This window comes from Hyalella azteca, unplaced genomic scaffold, assembly GCF_000764305.2.
Source record: "Hyalella azteca isolate HAZT.00-mixed unplaced genomic scaffold, Hazt_2.0.2 contig10740, whole genome shotgun sequence".
Lineage (NCBI taxonomy): Eukaryota > Metazoa > Arthropoda > Malacostraca > Amphipoda > Hyalellidae > Hyalella > Hyalella azteca.
The window spans coordinates 103,502-121,744 of NW_025940764.1; the positions used below are offsets into that span (position 1 = coordinate 103,502).

The 18,243-nt window shown below is 35.4% G+C and overlaps 1 protein-coding gene across 1 annotated transcript; it reads right to left on the reverse strand.

Annotated features, from left to right (window-relative positions):
• Window positions 1-1,366: 1,366 nt before the first annotated feature.
• LOC108679448 (proclotting enzyme) lies at window positions 1,367-16,591 on the reverse strand. The gene is made up of 13 exons (XM_047882563.1): window positions 16,559-16,591; window positions 14,700-14,829; window positions 13,750-13,842; window positions 10,595-10,666; window positions 9,223-9,261; window positions 7,279-7,391; window positions 6,059-6,149; window positions 4,971-5,244; window positions 4,470-4,588; window positions 4,342-4,381; window positions 3,468-3,712; window positions 1,997-2,157; window positions 1,367-1,670 (listed from the first exon to the last, which is right to left on the reverse strand). The coding sequence occupies exons 1-13, from the start codon at window positions 16,559-16,561 to the stop codon at window positions 1,512-1,514; spliced, it is 1,539 nt and encodes a 512-aa protein (XP_047738519.1). The 5' UTR covers window positions 16,562-16,591; the 3' UTR covers window positions 1,367-1,511.
• Window positions 16,592-18,243: the final 1,652 nt, after the last annotated feature.

Sequence of the window (18,243 nt, forward strand, 5' to 3'; positions counted from 1 at the left end):
ACTTCAAAGCGAAAACATCCGATTTGGAGTCAAAATATATTGAATACTAATTCCATTTTAGACCCGGCTGAACTGATACTCTTGAAATTTTTTTTAAGACTTTTTAACGCTCTAAAGTGAATAAATTTCAAGGTTTGCGAGAACTTTCGATTTGAATTTGAAAAGTTATGAATACCAATTCCATTTTAGAAATAACTGAATTGATACTCATAAAATTGTAAAATTATAAGTTTTCCAATGGTAAAACTCAATCCTACTCAATGTAGAAACATCCACTATCTATGAACATATTGAGGACAGCGTTAGGTACTTAAGCAGTAAATTTCATAAATAAATACTGGAAAGCATTCACGCATTTTTTCTCGTGCACGAGCAAATTTTGGGAAGTGAAACACATTTACGGAAGAAAATGCACTGGTTTTACTATGAAAATTAATCATAAAAAAACTACTGGCCTCACCCAAAATGCGAATGCCTAACAGTGAAAAGTTGAGGAAGTCTTTTAATCTCTGCAATGTGAGCCAGCCATTATAATAAATATGATTATTTGTTTAAATCTAGTTGATTGCCGATGGTCCTGCTGCGATAAATATCCCGGCAGCCCTAACAGGGTGTAAATATCATAAAAATCTATAACCATGATTTAATTTTAGTGACTATTTATAAATAAGTCTGGACAGAAGAATACTTCTAGATCGCTATAGCTAAAACATTGAGATTCTAATAGTTTTGCAGTCTTGTTGAATATTGCGACAGAAATGAAATATTTCATATTGGGATTTTCTGGGCACTACTGCCTTCAGAATTTCAAATGTATCAATCAATTGTTTGAAAGTAAATAATATTGTACTATTATCATAAGAAACATCCTTTTATCAAGAAAAAAATCTACTGTCAACATTTTATTAGCCGCGCCTCCGGTTACGCAATAATAAAATGAATAAATATAAATTTCTTTCAAACCATAAAGTAAAAATATGATGATTGCGTTCACCTTATGATGAAAATTCCGTAAAAATTTACTGAAGCTTCATGCTAAATCACATGGAGTCCTTAGGCACATCATGAAGAAGAATTTTAAATCTGGTGAATTTAATCAAAGCAACTTCTAATTCTCAACACTTTACCAGTATATAAATACATCTGCTCATGTTCAGTCCCATGCATCAAGGGGCCATTGTAAAGTTTACTCTGAATTTAAAGCATAATTTTATCCTGTAAATCGTCAGAAACTCATTTACAAGATATTCAATCGCTATACTTAATGGTGATGCACCAAAAATAATAGTCTTGATGTAAGAAGAATTTCGAACGTTTATGCGTAAAACATACAAATAACAAAAATCGTTCAGAGGTCATTTAACAGTTCAAGCAGTTTCAGCGTTTAACAGTTTAACGTTTTCAGCGTTTAACAGTTCAGTGAGTTTCAACAGCCAGCGTTTTCAATAATGTCCAATTTTCAAGCCAACGTTTTCAATAATGTCCAATTTTCAGACGACGAGAGTGGTATTTTAGATAGAGTTTTGCTGTATCCAGTCAAGATATCTGTTGACGCGCGTGTAGACGCCAGGGAAGCCGGGCTCGGCGCAGCGTATGCCCCAGGAGACGATGCCGATCGCCTCCCAACGACCCGTTTCTGAGCGCAGCAGCAGGGGGCCGCCACTGTCACCCTGTACGATAATCATGCTTTTAATAAATTTAATTTACATATATACCTCGTTGCATGTTAATATATTAATCTAGATATCGATGAAAGAAAGCTCAAAGCAGCAGAGGACTACAATGAAACTTTTCAGACTTTGGATCGAAGTAGGGTTTTTTGAAACAAATTTAAACGTTGGTCCTAACGATTACTACAACCACATACTTTAAAACAGGGTTTAGACCAATACAGTTTTAAGCAAATCATACACAAATCAAATTCACATAGCAAATTTTTTGCTTAAATGTATAATTTACTGATTACACAAACAAAAAACTTTCACGCTCTCTATACCTGGCAAGAGTCCTTGCCGCCGGTTTTGGCGCCCGCGCACAAGACGGTGTCCACGATCGGTTGCTCGTATGTGTCGTCACAGTCTTTGTTCGTCCAGACGGGGATGGTAACTTCCTGCAAAGTCTTGGCTACTGGGCCTCCGAAGTAGATCGTACCCCATCCTGAAAGGCAATTTGAAGATCCGTTTTGCAAGCATAAAAGTGTAATGAACCTATAGCTGGTGAAGGTTGCAATTTGAGTTTCACTAAAATTAAGCTTAGCTCTAAATTGAAATAAAACAAGGAAAACCTAATAATACAAAGAATAATACAAGGAATAATACAAGGAATTTTAAATCATTGATAGATCGTTCACGATCGATTATTACTTGATTTCTCAATAAAGCGTAAAAATAAAGATCATCCTTTCAGCAGATATTTTCCTAGTTTTAATGCTATACACGTTGGGTTACAATGCGCACACATCAAGTAAATTACAAAGTTTTGGCTGATTTCAATAGCTAAAACTGATAACTTAGATAAAAAATTCTCGTACTTTTTTCAGAAATGCTGCAAGCCATTTCAAGAGATTAACAGCAAAGGGAAGAATATTAAATGACGAAACAGAAGTCAGATAACGACTTCTAGCTGAATATGACGTATATTTTACGTTATAACTGATGTTTGTTATTTTTAAACTAGTGTTTTATTGGATCTGATTTCTGAGAAACATATTATAATTTGAGTGAATGTTTCCGAGCAGTGGTATCTAAGATTTCTGCGATCGGGTACCCTTCGAAGAACCATACAGTCATCGCCCAACACCAGATGCAATCCAGTATAATATATACCTCATGTCAGCCGTTAATATGTGCTATTGCATTTGCATTCCATCTTATTTCATGCACTAATGGTTAGCGCATTAATTAAATTAAATAAATGTGTTTCTTGAACGTTACGGTGAGACATTTGGACTGGGTGGTTAGTGTGGTGTTCGTCAAGAGCTGTATATTATTTCCGAATTAATTTGCGTTAGAAATAAATCATTTTGTCAAGTAATAACCAAAAAGAAGCAAGTTCCTGAAATTGAGAGCGGTCGAGTTGCACCTGTACGGCCCTTGCGTGCAAAGGTGTGCGTTCCATAATTTGGGAACCACTGTGGTCGAGCATGCATGAAAAATAATTATGTATAAAATAATTTATTAAATAACTCGCGTGAATGTTGGATAACGCTGAAATTCGAATAGGCTGCATCACTTAGTTACATTTGCCTAGCGTCAGTGTGCGTTGTTATAGGTGGTTCAAAAAGTGGTTCAAAAAGCAAAACCATGTCACCTACCAGTAACAGTTGCCCGATGTCAGAGTCAGTGTGTGTTCTTAAAGTTGGTTCAAAAAGCCAAACCATGTCACCCACCAGTTATGGTTGCCTAGCGTCAGTGTGTTGTCATTAGTGGCTCAAGAAGTGGTTCAAAAAACAAAACCGTGTCACTCACCGGTTACAGTTGCCTCTGCGTCAGTGTAGAGAGGCCCGGCTGTAGGCAGACACACTGGCCACACGTCGTTGTTGAAGGCCACTGCTTGAGGCAGGGACAGGATAGCGATGTCGTTGACGAAGGTGGTTGTGTTGTAGCCCAGGTGCTTCTGGATGGACTGGACGGGATAGTCGTGGTGCTCAGAGTCGTCGGGGTTGTCAAACGTGTACTCCCCCAGACGCACCATGATTCGGTCAGCCGTGAAGCTGTTATGGGATATAGGTATTCATTTATTTACGTATTTTTGTGTTGCGGGGGAAATTGGCAAAAGGGCACATAGGAAAATAAAATGCATGGGATTTGGGACGTTATATCTGACCGTATATTAGAAATACTTAAATAAAAAAGAGGAATCATCCAATATTTATGCTCCTGTTACAAAAAGCACCCAGATCATTCGACGAATGTACAGGGCGGCATTTGTCCAATTATTCCGCAAAAGAGAGATATTTGTTGAGAATAATTGAAAACATTTTCTCTTGTTGAAAGTACGACTACATGCAGTAAAAATGCTTGAAAAGTTTATGAAAAGAAACATCCCAAACGTTAAGTTAATGATGCTGGCAGGAATAACACTGATCAATTAATGATGCAGGAAGGAGTAGCTTCGATCAATTTATGATGTAGGTAGGAATAGCGCTGAGCAATTAATGATGCAGGTAGGTATAACACTGATAAATTTTTGATGCAGGATGTAGTAGTTTCGATAAATTAAAGATACCGGAAGAAGTAACATTGACCAATTTATGATGCAGGTAGAAATAGCATGAGTGATCTAATGACGTAGGTAGGAATGTCATTGATCAATTATTGACGGAGTAGATATAACAAATACTTCACCATAAAGGGCAAGGCCTCGTTAGGAACGTGAACGTCTTTATTCACCAAATAAAATGAGTATTGCATTGGAAATGGAACTTTTGATTTTTGTAAAATAGACTTTTTATTGGAGGCAGTTCAAACCTCTGTTAGCCAGGCCAGAAGATGGGGTTGGTCGAGGAGTGGTGGTTGTGGTGGTGCTGGACGTGGTTGTGGTGCTGGACTGAGGGTACCTGCTGTCGGGACAGCACACGCCGACATACCTGAGCGCAGAAATACATTTCAGGGAGCTTGCAATATAAACAATGTCACTAATTAAAATCAAATTGTTCACTATAATCAGTAGCGTTGGAATTTGTTACGGTTAAACTACCCTCAGAAACAAATTGAACAAGGCACTTTGTAGAAAACACTATCTATGACGAAGTATGTTTATTGAATATTTCTACTTTTAATTTTCTTCTCGAGATAAAATACGCCATGTCAAAGTGAAGCATAACTTGTGTTCTCATTGCTATAAACATTGGAAGAACATTAAACACATTAAAACATTAATTTACAACAACATTAACAACAACAACATTAAACACATTAAACTTACTTTGGAACAACATTATTCTAGGATATTGGTAGTACGGTACTCACGTCCCCTGGATGAAGCACACGTATTGCAAGAAGGCCTGGAAGCTGAAGACAAAGTCCTGCAGGATGCAGTGCTGCAGGTAGCGGCAGTGCCCAGGCTGGAAGCGAGGAGTCCTGCACTGCTGGAAAGGCACGTCGGGCTGGTTGACGCCCAGCAAGAAGTTCCTGGACTGAGCTTGAGCGGTCGGAGTGTCAGGCAGGTTGGGGAGACCGATGGAATGATTGTCCTGCGAGAGTTGGGATAGCCAATCGATGTTTTCGAAAGCCGAAATCACCTCTGAAACAAGAATAATTTTTTATTATAATGATGATCGTTGAGTATATTTTCCCGGCGGCGTGTGTCTATTTTTTTTTTATTTTTTTTTAGTTTGGTGCAAGTAAGGGCATTTCTTGTAGTTAACTCCCTTCTAGACATGAACATAAAATTGGTATTTTATGTACCTGCGATGTTCTTTCTAAACTTAAAAAGTACTATTATACCTTTCGACTCATTATTCGGCAAGGCCAATTATTAAGGACGGCAAATCATTGGCAAGGCCGATTAATAAGAGATAAGCTAAAAATGAATGAGACAAAGTAATAAAAAGTGATTTTGCCGTTCATGTCAAACGCGTTCGCTCGACCATGCAATAAAGAAGGCTTCATATGAACAGAAATACATTTAAGAACATGCCGTCATGTGAGGAATGTGCCAATTCGACTCCATTACAAATCTCATCAAAGTGGGTTGCCCTTATACCACCAAATATTAACTAATCTTAGTTGTGGTTATAAAATCAAGATGTCGCAATGACAAAGTATTTGCAGAAAACTTACATTTAACTTTTAGATAAATTACGGGATTTTCCGGATTTAAAAACTTAACCATTTGTAAATATTGATTTTACCATTTTTTCTAAAATTTAAAATTGTTCTTAAACGAATATCAACCTATTTAGCGCATTAACTGTAAAAAATCAAACCGAAACCAAAAATATCATTCTCAATCAGTGAAGTTACGAAATCTCAAAGTTACGAAACCAACCGTTTTATTTTAAACATTACTGAAGTATGACGAAGGCATCCTAGTTTTTGTTAATTTAACGGCTCACTTTCATCGTGAAGAGGCGCCGTTTGAATGTTGCACTCTGGTCGATGCTTCCTCATTCCCTTGCAGTTCTTAGGGTTGTTAGCTGCAGCGTTCTGAAGGAAAATTTATTTTTTGCAAATACATTTGAGTGGTTACTTGTACATGTCCAAATCACACCTTTGAAACTTCTATTGGACGAGTTTCGTTGAAAATGTCTTATATAATGTATCTGAAAAAACAAAAATGTATCTGGCAAAAAGAGTATTTCAGCCCAAGTGAAATTTGAATTTGAAGAATGAGCTCGAGGCAGAAGACCTTTCACTTGATGGATGTTTTTTTTCGGGATTCTCAATCTAAAAGAGTGGCTTATCAGACAGAGCAGTTTTTGATATTTGTCAATTAAGTGGTCCAATCCAACATTTTAGATAAAAGCCCCATTTGACACTCGTTTCGAAATCTGAAAATATAATTTGCGGCCTTTAAAAAATTTATGTGCGCCGATATAAAAATAAAATGTACATTTTTGTTACAATCCTCCCTTACCAGTTTTGCAATGCCTTATTATTCTCCTAAGAATTAATTTTCAGGTCCTAGATAATACCCCGATACTATAACGTCGTAGATACATAACCTTGGATATACAGCGCAAGACTACAGAAAAAAGTAACAGACAAACTTGGACAGATTATTATAGATTTAGCCGAGTGAATCTTGAAGGTAAGAATAAATCTGTGAACAATCACTACAGGTACGCAAGCAAAAACGATAGAGAACATCCGGGGATTTCTTCTGCGTTCTGAAATTGAACATTCTAAGATCACTGTTTCACTAATCAATTTCTTTGAGTTATCTTCTATACGACTTGAAATAAGCAGTCATTTCAGCGTGAATAACTAAGTCAACGTTAAGTAATTTTTTCTATAATTACCACGAAATCATTTACCGAAACCGTATGTGGGAAATAAAGTTATATTTCAGAAAAATAGTGGCAAATCAAATCAATTGGTTGCAAAAATTTTGTTACTAAGAGGATGAGGTAACTTTACAACGAATTTTAGATTAACTCCTAATTGCAGGTTAATAAAATTAATACTGATTACGACTCTGCTGAAAGTAATTCATGGAAAATTTATCAATAAATGACAAATATAATAAAATTAATAAATAATATAATAAATAAAATAATAAATAATACAATAAATAAATAATTCAGTTTGCCGCGTCCGGGTCACCAAAGTTTACCGCTAAACATTCAGGCAGAAACCGGCGGTTGCCTTTACAGTTCTTGGGTGCCGCGTTGCCGGGGAATGCGCTAGGACCGAAGCCTTGATTAGCAGGAACGTAGCCATGAGGACCTGAGAGAGGAGCAACGTATTTTACTTCAACTTAAATGTTACAGTTGGGACGACATTATAAACAGAGATTGAGTCTATTGGTATAGGTTTTTGTGTTTTTGCTAACGTGAAAGTAATTAATTAATTAATTTTAAGCTTGATCAGAATTGAATTAGTAAGATTTATTGAATTTTATGGATGAGCATTTGAATTCATTTGAAAAATACGCAGGACATTCGTCAAAAAACGAAACTGTGCGAGATTTGTTACAGTATCATCAATTCACCTTAAGCATTTCAATTGCTTCAGAATTGCTTGTCAATTTGGCACAATCTATAACGAGAAGGCGGTCAATAGAGAAAAATTTACATCCATGTCAGAAAACCCTTATCATCGAACGAATTTTCTAGTCAATGACACGGTAATTCTTCTAGAACCTAGAGTCATGCTGCATAAATTTATCGATGTACGATTCAACAAGCTACATGGAATTCTAAAAATTATGGTAGAACATGGAATTATGTAGACAAAATCTCAGACTTGCCTAATTTCGTCATCAATGGCAAGAAATACAGATAAGAGTTTATGGTGATCTGCTGGTTAGGCACAAACTGTCAGCGATCAAAGTTTATAACATTTATTTTGTGGTATTAATTTGCTTCTATTTTTTTGAGTTTGCGGCTGTCAATAAATGACGAGGGTTTTATAATTTAATATTCCTAATACTTAAAGGCGGTCAATAGAGAAAAATTTACATCCATGTCAGAAAACCCTTATCATCGAACGAATTTTCTAGTCAATGACACGGTAATTCTTCTAGAACCTTTGGTCATGCTGCATAAATTTATCGCGTTACAATTCAACAAGCTACATGGAATAAAAAAATTATGGTAGAACATGGAATTATGTAGACAAAATCTCAGACTTGCGTAATTTCGTCATCAATGGCAAGAAATACAGATAAGAGTTTATGGTGATCTGCTGGTTAGGCACAAACTGTCAGCAATCAAAGTTTATAACATTTATTTTTATGGTATTAATTTGCTTCTATTATTTTGAGTTTGCGGCTGTCACTAAATGACGAGGGTTTTATAATTTAATATTCCTAATACTTATGAAAGTGTTTCCGAGCCCATAAAAGTCTATTACCGGGCAGTGACGAACAAAAATTCTGACAGCAACAATCCGTTATAAATTGTAACAACTTCTTATGGTTTCAATATTGCTTCGATATCATGCCATATGAAATTTGAAAATGTTGAATTTAAAAAGTAATACTGCTTATAAATCAATGCGAATTTTCAATTCGTTAATTGATGTGCCGATTAATTGTAGAACTTTATAAGGGAAAGAAACTATTATCATTGTGCTTCTGTGCGTAAATATGCTTCCTAAAAAGAAACAGACCAACATTCGCGGTTGCAGATGCTGAACATTTAAAAGAAGAATCGTTTTACCAGGAATTTTGTCAAAATCAAAAGTCGGCAAGCCCAGAGGCAATTTTTTGACGGTCAGAAAAAATAACCATTTTTCTTTTGGTTAGAATGGTACATCTAATATTTACCTATTTCATTAGAAGCACAATAATTTCAGTAAAAAATCCTACTGAAGTACTAAAAAGAATACATATGTATATCATAATGCCGGTAAATCATTACAGAGACCCATGCAAATTAATCAACTCAACAAAATCGTCCAGATGCATTACGCATTTTCTAAATTCGATGCATTTAATGCGAAACCGGGAAGCTTAGCAATTAGTAAAGATGTTATTCACCCAAAAACAAAATAGATTAGCAAATAGATAGACCTGCAACCCAGTGGGCGGGGTTGAAAAACTCTTATGACTTACGGTTTCTCTTCCGCCTTACGAGGTTTTCCGAGTTTTCACCTGCAGAAAGGTCAGAAAAAGAAACCGGCGTCACTATATCGTCCGAAGTAGTCTTAGTATCATAGGCTTTATTATCATAAAATCGTCGCATAAAGCAATGCAGTTACTGCGTGCTCAAGTTTTCAGAGCGATTCTTTGACTCGCAAGAATGTAATTTAAGTAAAATGAGAATTTTCTTTAGAAAATGTAATTTATTTGATTTCATATAATTCGGGTTATTAAATGTGTGCAAATGCAAAAAAATTGCAACCAAATCATATTCAGAAAAATTTTCTCTTTAAAGTCGGTTTCGAAATAGGATATAGTGGATGTTAATGAACAGAAAATTAGTTGTCAGCACTCTTGCGCATTGCAACTGCAAAAAAGCGGCAGCGAATATTAATAGTGCTAAATGTAAAGAACGACGATGAACCGGAACGTAAACTGTTCTGAAATTAAACTTAATCGCAAATGAGTGATCGGTTGTAAAGGTGATGTGATTCTATAGCCTGGATCGATTGTATATTACTTTAGTTTGGAGATAAATATTGAAACTGCTTCTAGACGGGCTCCATATTTATATAAATATATTTTATTGCTCCGTTGGCCTCTTTGGAAATGTTGATTGGGGTTACAGATTAACCAACAAATATAATTCATATGTGAATCAATCGAAATTTAATTTCTATTTTTACATTTTCAAGTTAATTCTTAGCCAAATGTGTATGCAAGTCTAAAAATCCAACAGTTCATCATTATTTTCACAAGCAAATATCAGATTAAAAAAAGGCATATTAATTGTGACTCAAAAACAGTGGGTTCAAATGAATTCATGTTGAACCTTTTTTTGCATTCATCAGAATCGGGAGCAACATTACATGAAATGGTTGAATTTAGGTTGGTCATGCAAAAATGGGGCTGTTGACAAGTCAGTTGAAGTGAGCAAACTTGTTTGAATTCAGTGAAATCGGGAAAATCCAATGCAAGCTGAAATATGCCAACACTGCGGATATTGTGAATGATGTTGAAGGTCGTAAAAATTAATACGTAGAATCTACACCTTATATTATAGAAACTTTGTTAAAAACAAAAAGTGCACAGAAAAATACGGTTTTTTACCCTCAACCAGTTTACAAAAACTCAACTTTCTCAACATACGACAAAATGATTAATCATCATTAGGTGCAATAGAATATATGCATTGCCAACATAAACCAACACCAGTGAAGTGGATTATCAACACTGTACAGATGTCAACGTGCACCAACTTCGGCCATAATTCATACCATGCATGATGAGTTCATTACTGAACTTCTGAGAATTAGTGATTGGTTACAGTTTTTTTTCTGCACACCTCTTATAAACGTCTGGGGACCCTGGCCTGGGAAACTGACTGATGACTGACCGTGACCGGGAAACCGCTGACCTGGGATGGGGTCAGGAGGAGGAGAGGTAATGCGGGGGTTATGTTATTGACAGTACAATAAGATAAAAAATTCTTTGCTGATCACATTTTAGCATTCGTTTATAGTTGTTTTTACAACTCGTGCTATCACCGGAACAATATGACACAAGATACGTTGCAGCGACTGGCCACATTTTTTAATTTGTTCATCGAGAAGCGTTGTCTTCACAGCTCGTGCTTTGACAGATTGACAGAACAAGACATAAGATACGTAATACGTTGCACCGACACTGCATCGTATTTTGGAAAATGGTCATTGAGAAAAACTACCTTCACAGGATACTGGTAACAGTACATTATGACACAAGATCGATACATGGTTCTAACTTTATCAATAATTTAAATATTATGATTGGAAAGCTTTCTTTTCAACGGGGCGGTGGCATTAACAGTACAATGTTATCAGTTTGCGAGAAGCGGAAGCTTAAATTAATTGTGGTCCTAACAATATTATACAGTATAATCAGTAAGTGGGAAGCAAAAGCATTGCTTGACTGCGGTAGTAGCCTTAAACTATAATTGGTTAGTGGGAAGCGTAAGTTCTACTTGATTAGACTACCAGCAATATAAGGCGATAGATACTTATTTTGATTACTGTTATATCATTGCAGTGTTTTAATGAGTATTGAATTTTCGTCATGGAAAGAAACACGATTCGTTAATAAGGCCCTGCATGCCTGTCACTGCGATTAGAAACTTGGTCTCTTCGTATTAAACGACTACTTATTGATTCAAAATATTTTATCGAAAAATTGATTTGGATACACAGATAGATTTCTGGTCATATGTTACGTATCATTCAAAATATTTTATCGAAAAAATGCTTTGGATACACAGATAGATTTCTGGTCATATGTTACGTATCGTAACATCACAATATTCATGGTTAGATTATTTATTAATAGCCGATAATAATAGCTGATAAGAAAGGTTACATTATTGTGTAAGGTATGCAAGCTACATGTATTACCCCGAAAAAAAACTGGCTGCTGGCTGCCAATAACAAAAAAAAAACAGGTAAAATTCCAGTGCATATAAATCAACGAACAAAAAAATGAATCGGAAGGTTTAAAAAAGTTTTTTTAAAACAGTATAAAGGATGATGGGAGGAATTAAGGTAAGGAAAAAAGCGGCATAGCCCAAAATCTGACAAATTAATGAAACACAAAACGGAAACCTGATGTTGTAGATAATCTCCGTGTTCAGTGAAACGTGTAATAAAAATAGGTGAATAATATATCAAATTCACCTGACAATTCCTATCTCGCCAGTCTATTGTCCGAAGCTTCATCTAAACTTTAACGCAAGTTCGTAAATAATTTCAAGAGTTTACAAGATTTTACTTCTGGAACAAAGGCTGTACAGTTTCCACACATTCGTTCAATGGGACCGAATGAGGTGTTATCGATTGCATTCCTTAAAATGATATTTCCTACAATGACGTTCACCATTCCTATTAATGAAGCTTGTGCGGTAATTACATTAATTGGGATGAATAAAAATATTAAATAAATAATAAACTTTAACGCAAGTTCGTAAAAAATTTCAAGAGTTTACAAGATTGTGCTTCTGGAACAAACTGTACCGTTCCCACACATTCGTTCAAGGGGACCGAATGCGGTGTTGTATCGATTGCCTTCTTCAAAAATATATTGCCTACAATGACGTTCAACATTTCTTTGAATAAAGCTTGCGCGGTAACTACATTAATAGTTGAGATGAAGCAAAAATAAAAAAATCCCCCAAGCATAGATGAAGCCATCCATAGTAGACACAGACTTGCAGAGTTCATGACTGTGAAGTTAATCGACCTACCTCTCATCCACTGTCCTAAATGAATTAGCATCCTCATGTAGGTATTATGATAGTTACATGTGGAAAAATATTTTTCGCCCTTTCGTTTATTCCATTCATTTATGATACAGCTTCTCCTGATGCTAAGTTTGAGGCGGTCGTTTTTAATGGTTAGTTAGGTGGCTGATGATTTAACAGCCGGACTATGTAGATTTATAGCACCCACTTAAAAAAGAATATATTATTATTAAATATTATTGCAATTCCATATGGAAGTTACATTGTCATTGCACTGGTATAAAGATTACATGGGCTTGAAATTTTTAGCACACAAATTTTCAATCAAACATAAAATATTCATTTTTTTTTGCTGGCGTATAAAATTTATCGAAGTTACCTCGTATACGCGTGCATGGTGTAGTTTAGCTTAGTTTTTAAAATGCAATGAGGTTATTTGATTGTTAACTAATTTGACATACTTTAAACTTTTATTTCATTTCGGATCTCGGTCATGTGAGCAGTGGCTTCCAAAATTCAACCGGTTTTAAACTCGATAAAAAATTTTGCCAAAGTCTTTACTCAGAAGTACGGAAATTTAGAGACAAACAAACACCGCTCTGCATCGCTCCTCCTCCGCTGTTCAGCACCGCTGCGTTGTTCAGGAATCTCGTACTTGGTTTCTGAGATTCCTGACTATGCTGCTCTTTTTGTGTGTTTTACGAAATTTAATTTTCTTTATAGCGAATAAAATGAGTCCAAGAAAGCTACAACAGAGATGGAGATATATTCAGAGAATGATAAATATAAGAAGAACTCTCGACTTTAAACTGTCGGTCACTAAAAGGTACGAGAATGACTCACACCGTGTTTCAGAATCGGCCAGAAAATTCAAATTGCCATATAAATTGATAAATGAAAATTACATAATTAAACGGTGTATTATGCTACGTATTTTCATTGTTTTTATTCATGCTGAAATGCACTCATTAATGGAATTTTTTTTTTGTAAGTGAAGACCGAATTTTTCTGGTTTTCAGCAATTTTTCGCAGAAAATTATTCGGACTCGACGCTTCAGGAGTAAGCGGATTAACGCTTCAGCGAATTAAAGTCGACTTGCTGGCTTCACTGTATAAGAATGTACATAAGCTCAGATGGAAGTGCAACTTGCTGTCATTTGTAAGGTGACTCATACGAATAAGGTTTAGTGAGAACTTTGTTTTCTAATAGTATTTTGTTCTTGGCTACTCACCCTGCGGGAAATGCTGATTTTGTGGGAAGAATCCGCCGTGGTTGTGAGGGAAAAATCCTCCGTGATGGCCTTGAAAGTGTCCGAAGTTATTGACTGAAATTCAACGTTTGAATTAGACGTTAATATGCACAAACAAAGTATTCTAATTGATATATAAGAAATGATGTTCCAGAATCTAAAAGATTCTCTTAATTAAGATCTAAACTTACAGGGAATTAAATACAAAGAGTTAGACTCGAAAAAACTACCAGCATAAATTTCTGATTTCTGGCAGCTCAAAAAACTCGGTGTTTCTTTTATGCCAATATCGTGTAGCTTCATTAGTGAATCAATTTAAAGACCAAGAAGCGATTCTCCATTTTGGTGAATCATGAAAAAAAATTTATACTAAAGAAGATGTAGTCGATGGTTTAACGAAAACTTTAGAAGTTTAGATCAATCTTAACAAGGTGGGAAATTTTTGAACGTTTTGCAAATGAAATTGATCCGTTGGTATGAAAAATACATCCTGAAAACCTTGAAAAAAAAGATACTTGAAGACATGTATAATTTTATTAAACGTTCGAAGTGAAAATTACTAGAACTAAAAAATGCTTTTATTGGCAGCGTCCGACTGATTGGGTAAAAAAACGTATTATATTGACATAAATGCATTATTATTAATGTATTTTGATCCTTATTAATCCTGGTAGGTAACTAATTCCAGCATTACTTAAAGTATTAAGACTACATATTTTGCCTTCTTAACTTAAGAACTCCGGAAATACCTAAAAATAAAAAATGTAAAACTTTTTGGCCGTATCATTAAATAAAAATTGAAAAGCAATTTAATAAAAATGACTGTTGAATAATGAAGACAGCTTTTAAACTTGCAGTAACCTAGTCAAAATATTCCTCCTCACTACAATGAAGCCATACCTGCCTAAATTATGTACTAAGACGTCACTCACACTGGCGTTTAACGCGAACCAAGCTCGGGTCTCCGCCGGCCACGTCCAGCGTGTCGCCGGTGCCATCGTCGGTCGTCGCGGCCGCCAGCACGCCGACGAAGAGAAGTCCTAACCACACCTGCATTACGCTCTGTAAACCAAATATATAATTTGTTGAGAAGTATATAAAATGAACTTATATGATAGTTATTCGTGGATTTCTCTGCTCAGCAGATCCCTGATATTTTTTCGTTGCGCCAACATTAATGCGAACTCCTGCCTGTTCTAACTGATCAATCTTATAGGGCTCAATTTTCGATTGTTCAATGCGAACTTGTCAAGGCCGGTTAAATTATATATTTGCTGGATCAGGTACTATCTACATTCCAGTGTAGAGCAATTAATTACTGATAAGAAGAAGATAGAGTTTAAATCAATTCGAAGCCATTCGTCTAATGATGAAATCTTCCGTCATCACCGACCAGCGTTTATATAGATATTGTGACGACAAACACGACAGAGCAAACAAAATGTATCATCATGAATTTATCTATAAAGACTTTAGTATGCCTTTTACTGATGACAATTGAAAATTATGCGCTTCTTAACAATCATATTACGTAAATCATATTACGTAAAAATTAACTATCATATTACGTAGTAAATGTTATTAAATACGGTCAGCCTCGTATTGTTTTTGATTCAGCTCTAAAGATTATGGCTTTTAGTTCGGGGGATTGTTCAGAATGAAAACTCGTTGTGGATTGTAACGGTTTCTGAAAACAAATAATGAACATTTTGAACACAAAGTCGAGGTTATTCGAAATTATAAACAATATAGAGAAAATAATCGAGGTTAACAAGCAATAAAATAATCATAACACAAGTAAATGATAACATACCAAATTGCTGAACAATCAATTGCAAGTTTAGTTAAAACTGAATTTTGCCTGAGCTCATTGACTCTGGTCCTACGTAAAAGGTCACAACCTTATGTACACGGGAGAAGTATGTTCGATAAAAAATTCTTCACATCAGCATTCAACATTCAATAAAACAGCGACGAAGACTTCCTGTTCAAGAGGTGACAGAAAAATATTTTCTCATCTTCCAGACAATGTTTGAGTGCAGTTTTTGAAACGTGGAGCGAACAGCGAATCTTCCACTTATATAAAGGTTGTATTATATTGTTCAGAGTTCCTCTGAACCTTAATTTATAAAAATTCGGCTATCAAAAAGAAGTCACATTTCTGCTTTGAAGTTGTTCGAGTCATACTTAGAGTTGAAATTTAAATCAAATTCAGAAGGTGGAACATTCAGGCAGCAACAGGAATAGTATAAAGGACTCATATAAATGCTTAAAGGCTCTCAATTTCTAAAAAAACACAAATTTAAGCCACTGTTGGGCTGATCTACATATTCAGTTTCCCATGCAGTTTAAATCAATGCATTTGTTACAGGTCGATTATTAACTTGATTATAATATTTTTAGTTTTATCAGTTAACAATCTCAGATCGATTATAAAACCACTTTTGTCAAAATTCTTTGACAATGCAAGGTTTTTTGACGAAACCATAAGTGATGGAAATCTGACGGAACGGCCTTTAATCTCAAGCCACTACTCAGAATCATCTGCAATCAACCAGAAACTTTTAATATTTCAAATAATATTATTATATTTTATCTTCTCATATAATCTTCGTCTCGTTCAACTTCCCATCCTTTGAAATGAAAACAAAATATATACATAGAGAACTTCATACAGGTGACCTTGAGCTGTGAAACTGCACACATCGTGCAATTTTTCGCATTGGTCTATTAGTTTTTATCTAGTTTAGGATTCGCTGATTTAAGGCCTCGATGTCAGCTTATGGCTCACCATTTTGGTCACGTCCAAGCCTCGGAATGATCATTGGTCAGCGAACATCAAAATATCCGGGAAATGTTTCCGTGCTCGGCCTGAGGTTATTGCTTTCCTATTCTGTGTTTATCAAGACATCGTGTTTCGTTTCAGGTCCTCTGTTATCTTTCTTGGACCATGTATTCAAAGCAGCAAGACGAACTGATTTTTCCACGTGGAGCCTTCCTTTTTGTTTTCTCTAAAATAATTATTTGTTCGAATTTAAGGGGGATTTTATTGGGTTTATACTTCAGAAGCGAGCTAGCGCAACTGCGACCTCTTTCTTTACTAAGGAAATGAAACGGGATGTTCATCTAATTTTAATGGAAGCATTAGAGTGAATGGACCAAAATTAGAGAACAGAGTGAATAGACCAAAAACATACGTTACGCCATAAAAGTAAACTATACGTTACGTTTAAGATGTCTGGATTCTGGATTATAAGGATTCTTTACTTAATCAGGAACGTTTTCTTCATCACAATAGATTTATGCTGAGTGATTTCGTGCCCTAATTATAAATTGCTCACCAACATGAAGGTGGTGAATGAACTTTTGTGAAGCTTGGAGGGACGAAGTGGAAAAATCCTGCAGCGGCGAAACTATGTATGTTTAAGCTAGTCTATAAAATTTCAAAAATAAACTTACTATTTAGTATATGAGCTTTTGTGGGCCACTGGTCCACCAACACTAAATAGTTTACACTACACTCTAAACCGATTTGATTCGTTAGAGAAAGCTTATTCGAATTTTAATTGTTACTATTCAGTTAAACTCACGATTTTATCATGATAGATTTTTCCACAAGGAATGCTAATGTAGCTGTACATATTTTCTTGACTTGGCAGAGGGAGGCATTAGCAAACATTACGCATCATTAGAAAATTCAAGCTAACACACACGGATATATTTAATCCTGTTGTCTCTTGCATTGCCCAGACAAGGGATAGAAGCATCACTACCTTTATCAAAAATTTGGGAACGAGATCCTTAATAGATACAGAATTTTGTTCTCTGCCAGCACACACTTCACGATAAGAAATATGATGATCATCAGGCCTCATTTTAATAGTTAAATTTTTATCGCAAATCATGAATATCTTTCGATGCTCAAAATAATTTATTTGTCGCAGGAAATGAAATAAATTTCAGGAATGGGTGGTACCTCCGTGCCAAAATAACACATAAATAAGTAAGCATAAAACTAATACCCACGTTGTACACCGTGGAAAATTATTGTATCATTTGAGATCACTTGACGTCATGACAGCACTGAGTCGTCTCATCTGCAGTACTGATACGACGTGAGAAACTTTGTATCGTACATGCAACAGTTTATAGCCGAAGATAACCGTAGTATATCAGGTACTGAATTATGCACTTGAATTGCCTACTATATACTAAGGTGCTAAAAATATTATATATATGGTATACGTTGCACATGTTAGTCTAATTGTGAAGGAAGTCTAAGCCATTTGCTTGTTCATTTCCAGTGACCAGGAGCTGAAAACGATCGCATATTTTAAAATTGACTTGAAAGCCTTTCAGATTGTCTGTTTTCCTAAATTATGACATATAACCCCAAAAAATTATTTCCAATTGTTACCCAAAACGCTCGGAACTTTCAAAAAAGGATTTTTTCATATTGTTTCGAGTTTTGGACGC

Bases quoted from the DNA above. Each gene is read 5' to 3' on its own strand.
- LOC108679448 (XM_047882563.1), bottom strand. The intron at 4,589-4,970 runs GTGAGTACCGTA...TTCTGCGCTCAG, and splicing joins GTGTGCTTCATCCAGGGGAC to GTATGTCGGCGTGTGCTGTC. The intron at 4,382-4,469 runs GTTTGAACTGCC...TGGTGAATAAAG, and splicing joins TTCTGGCCTGGCTAACAGAG to ACGTTCACGTTCCTAACGAG.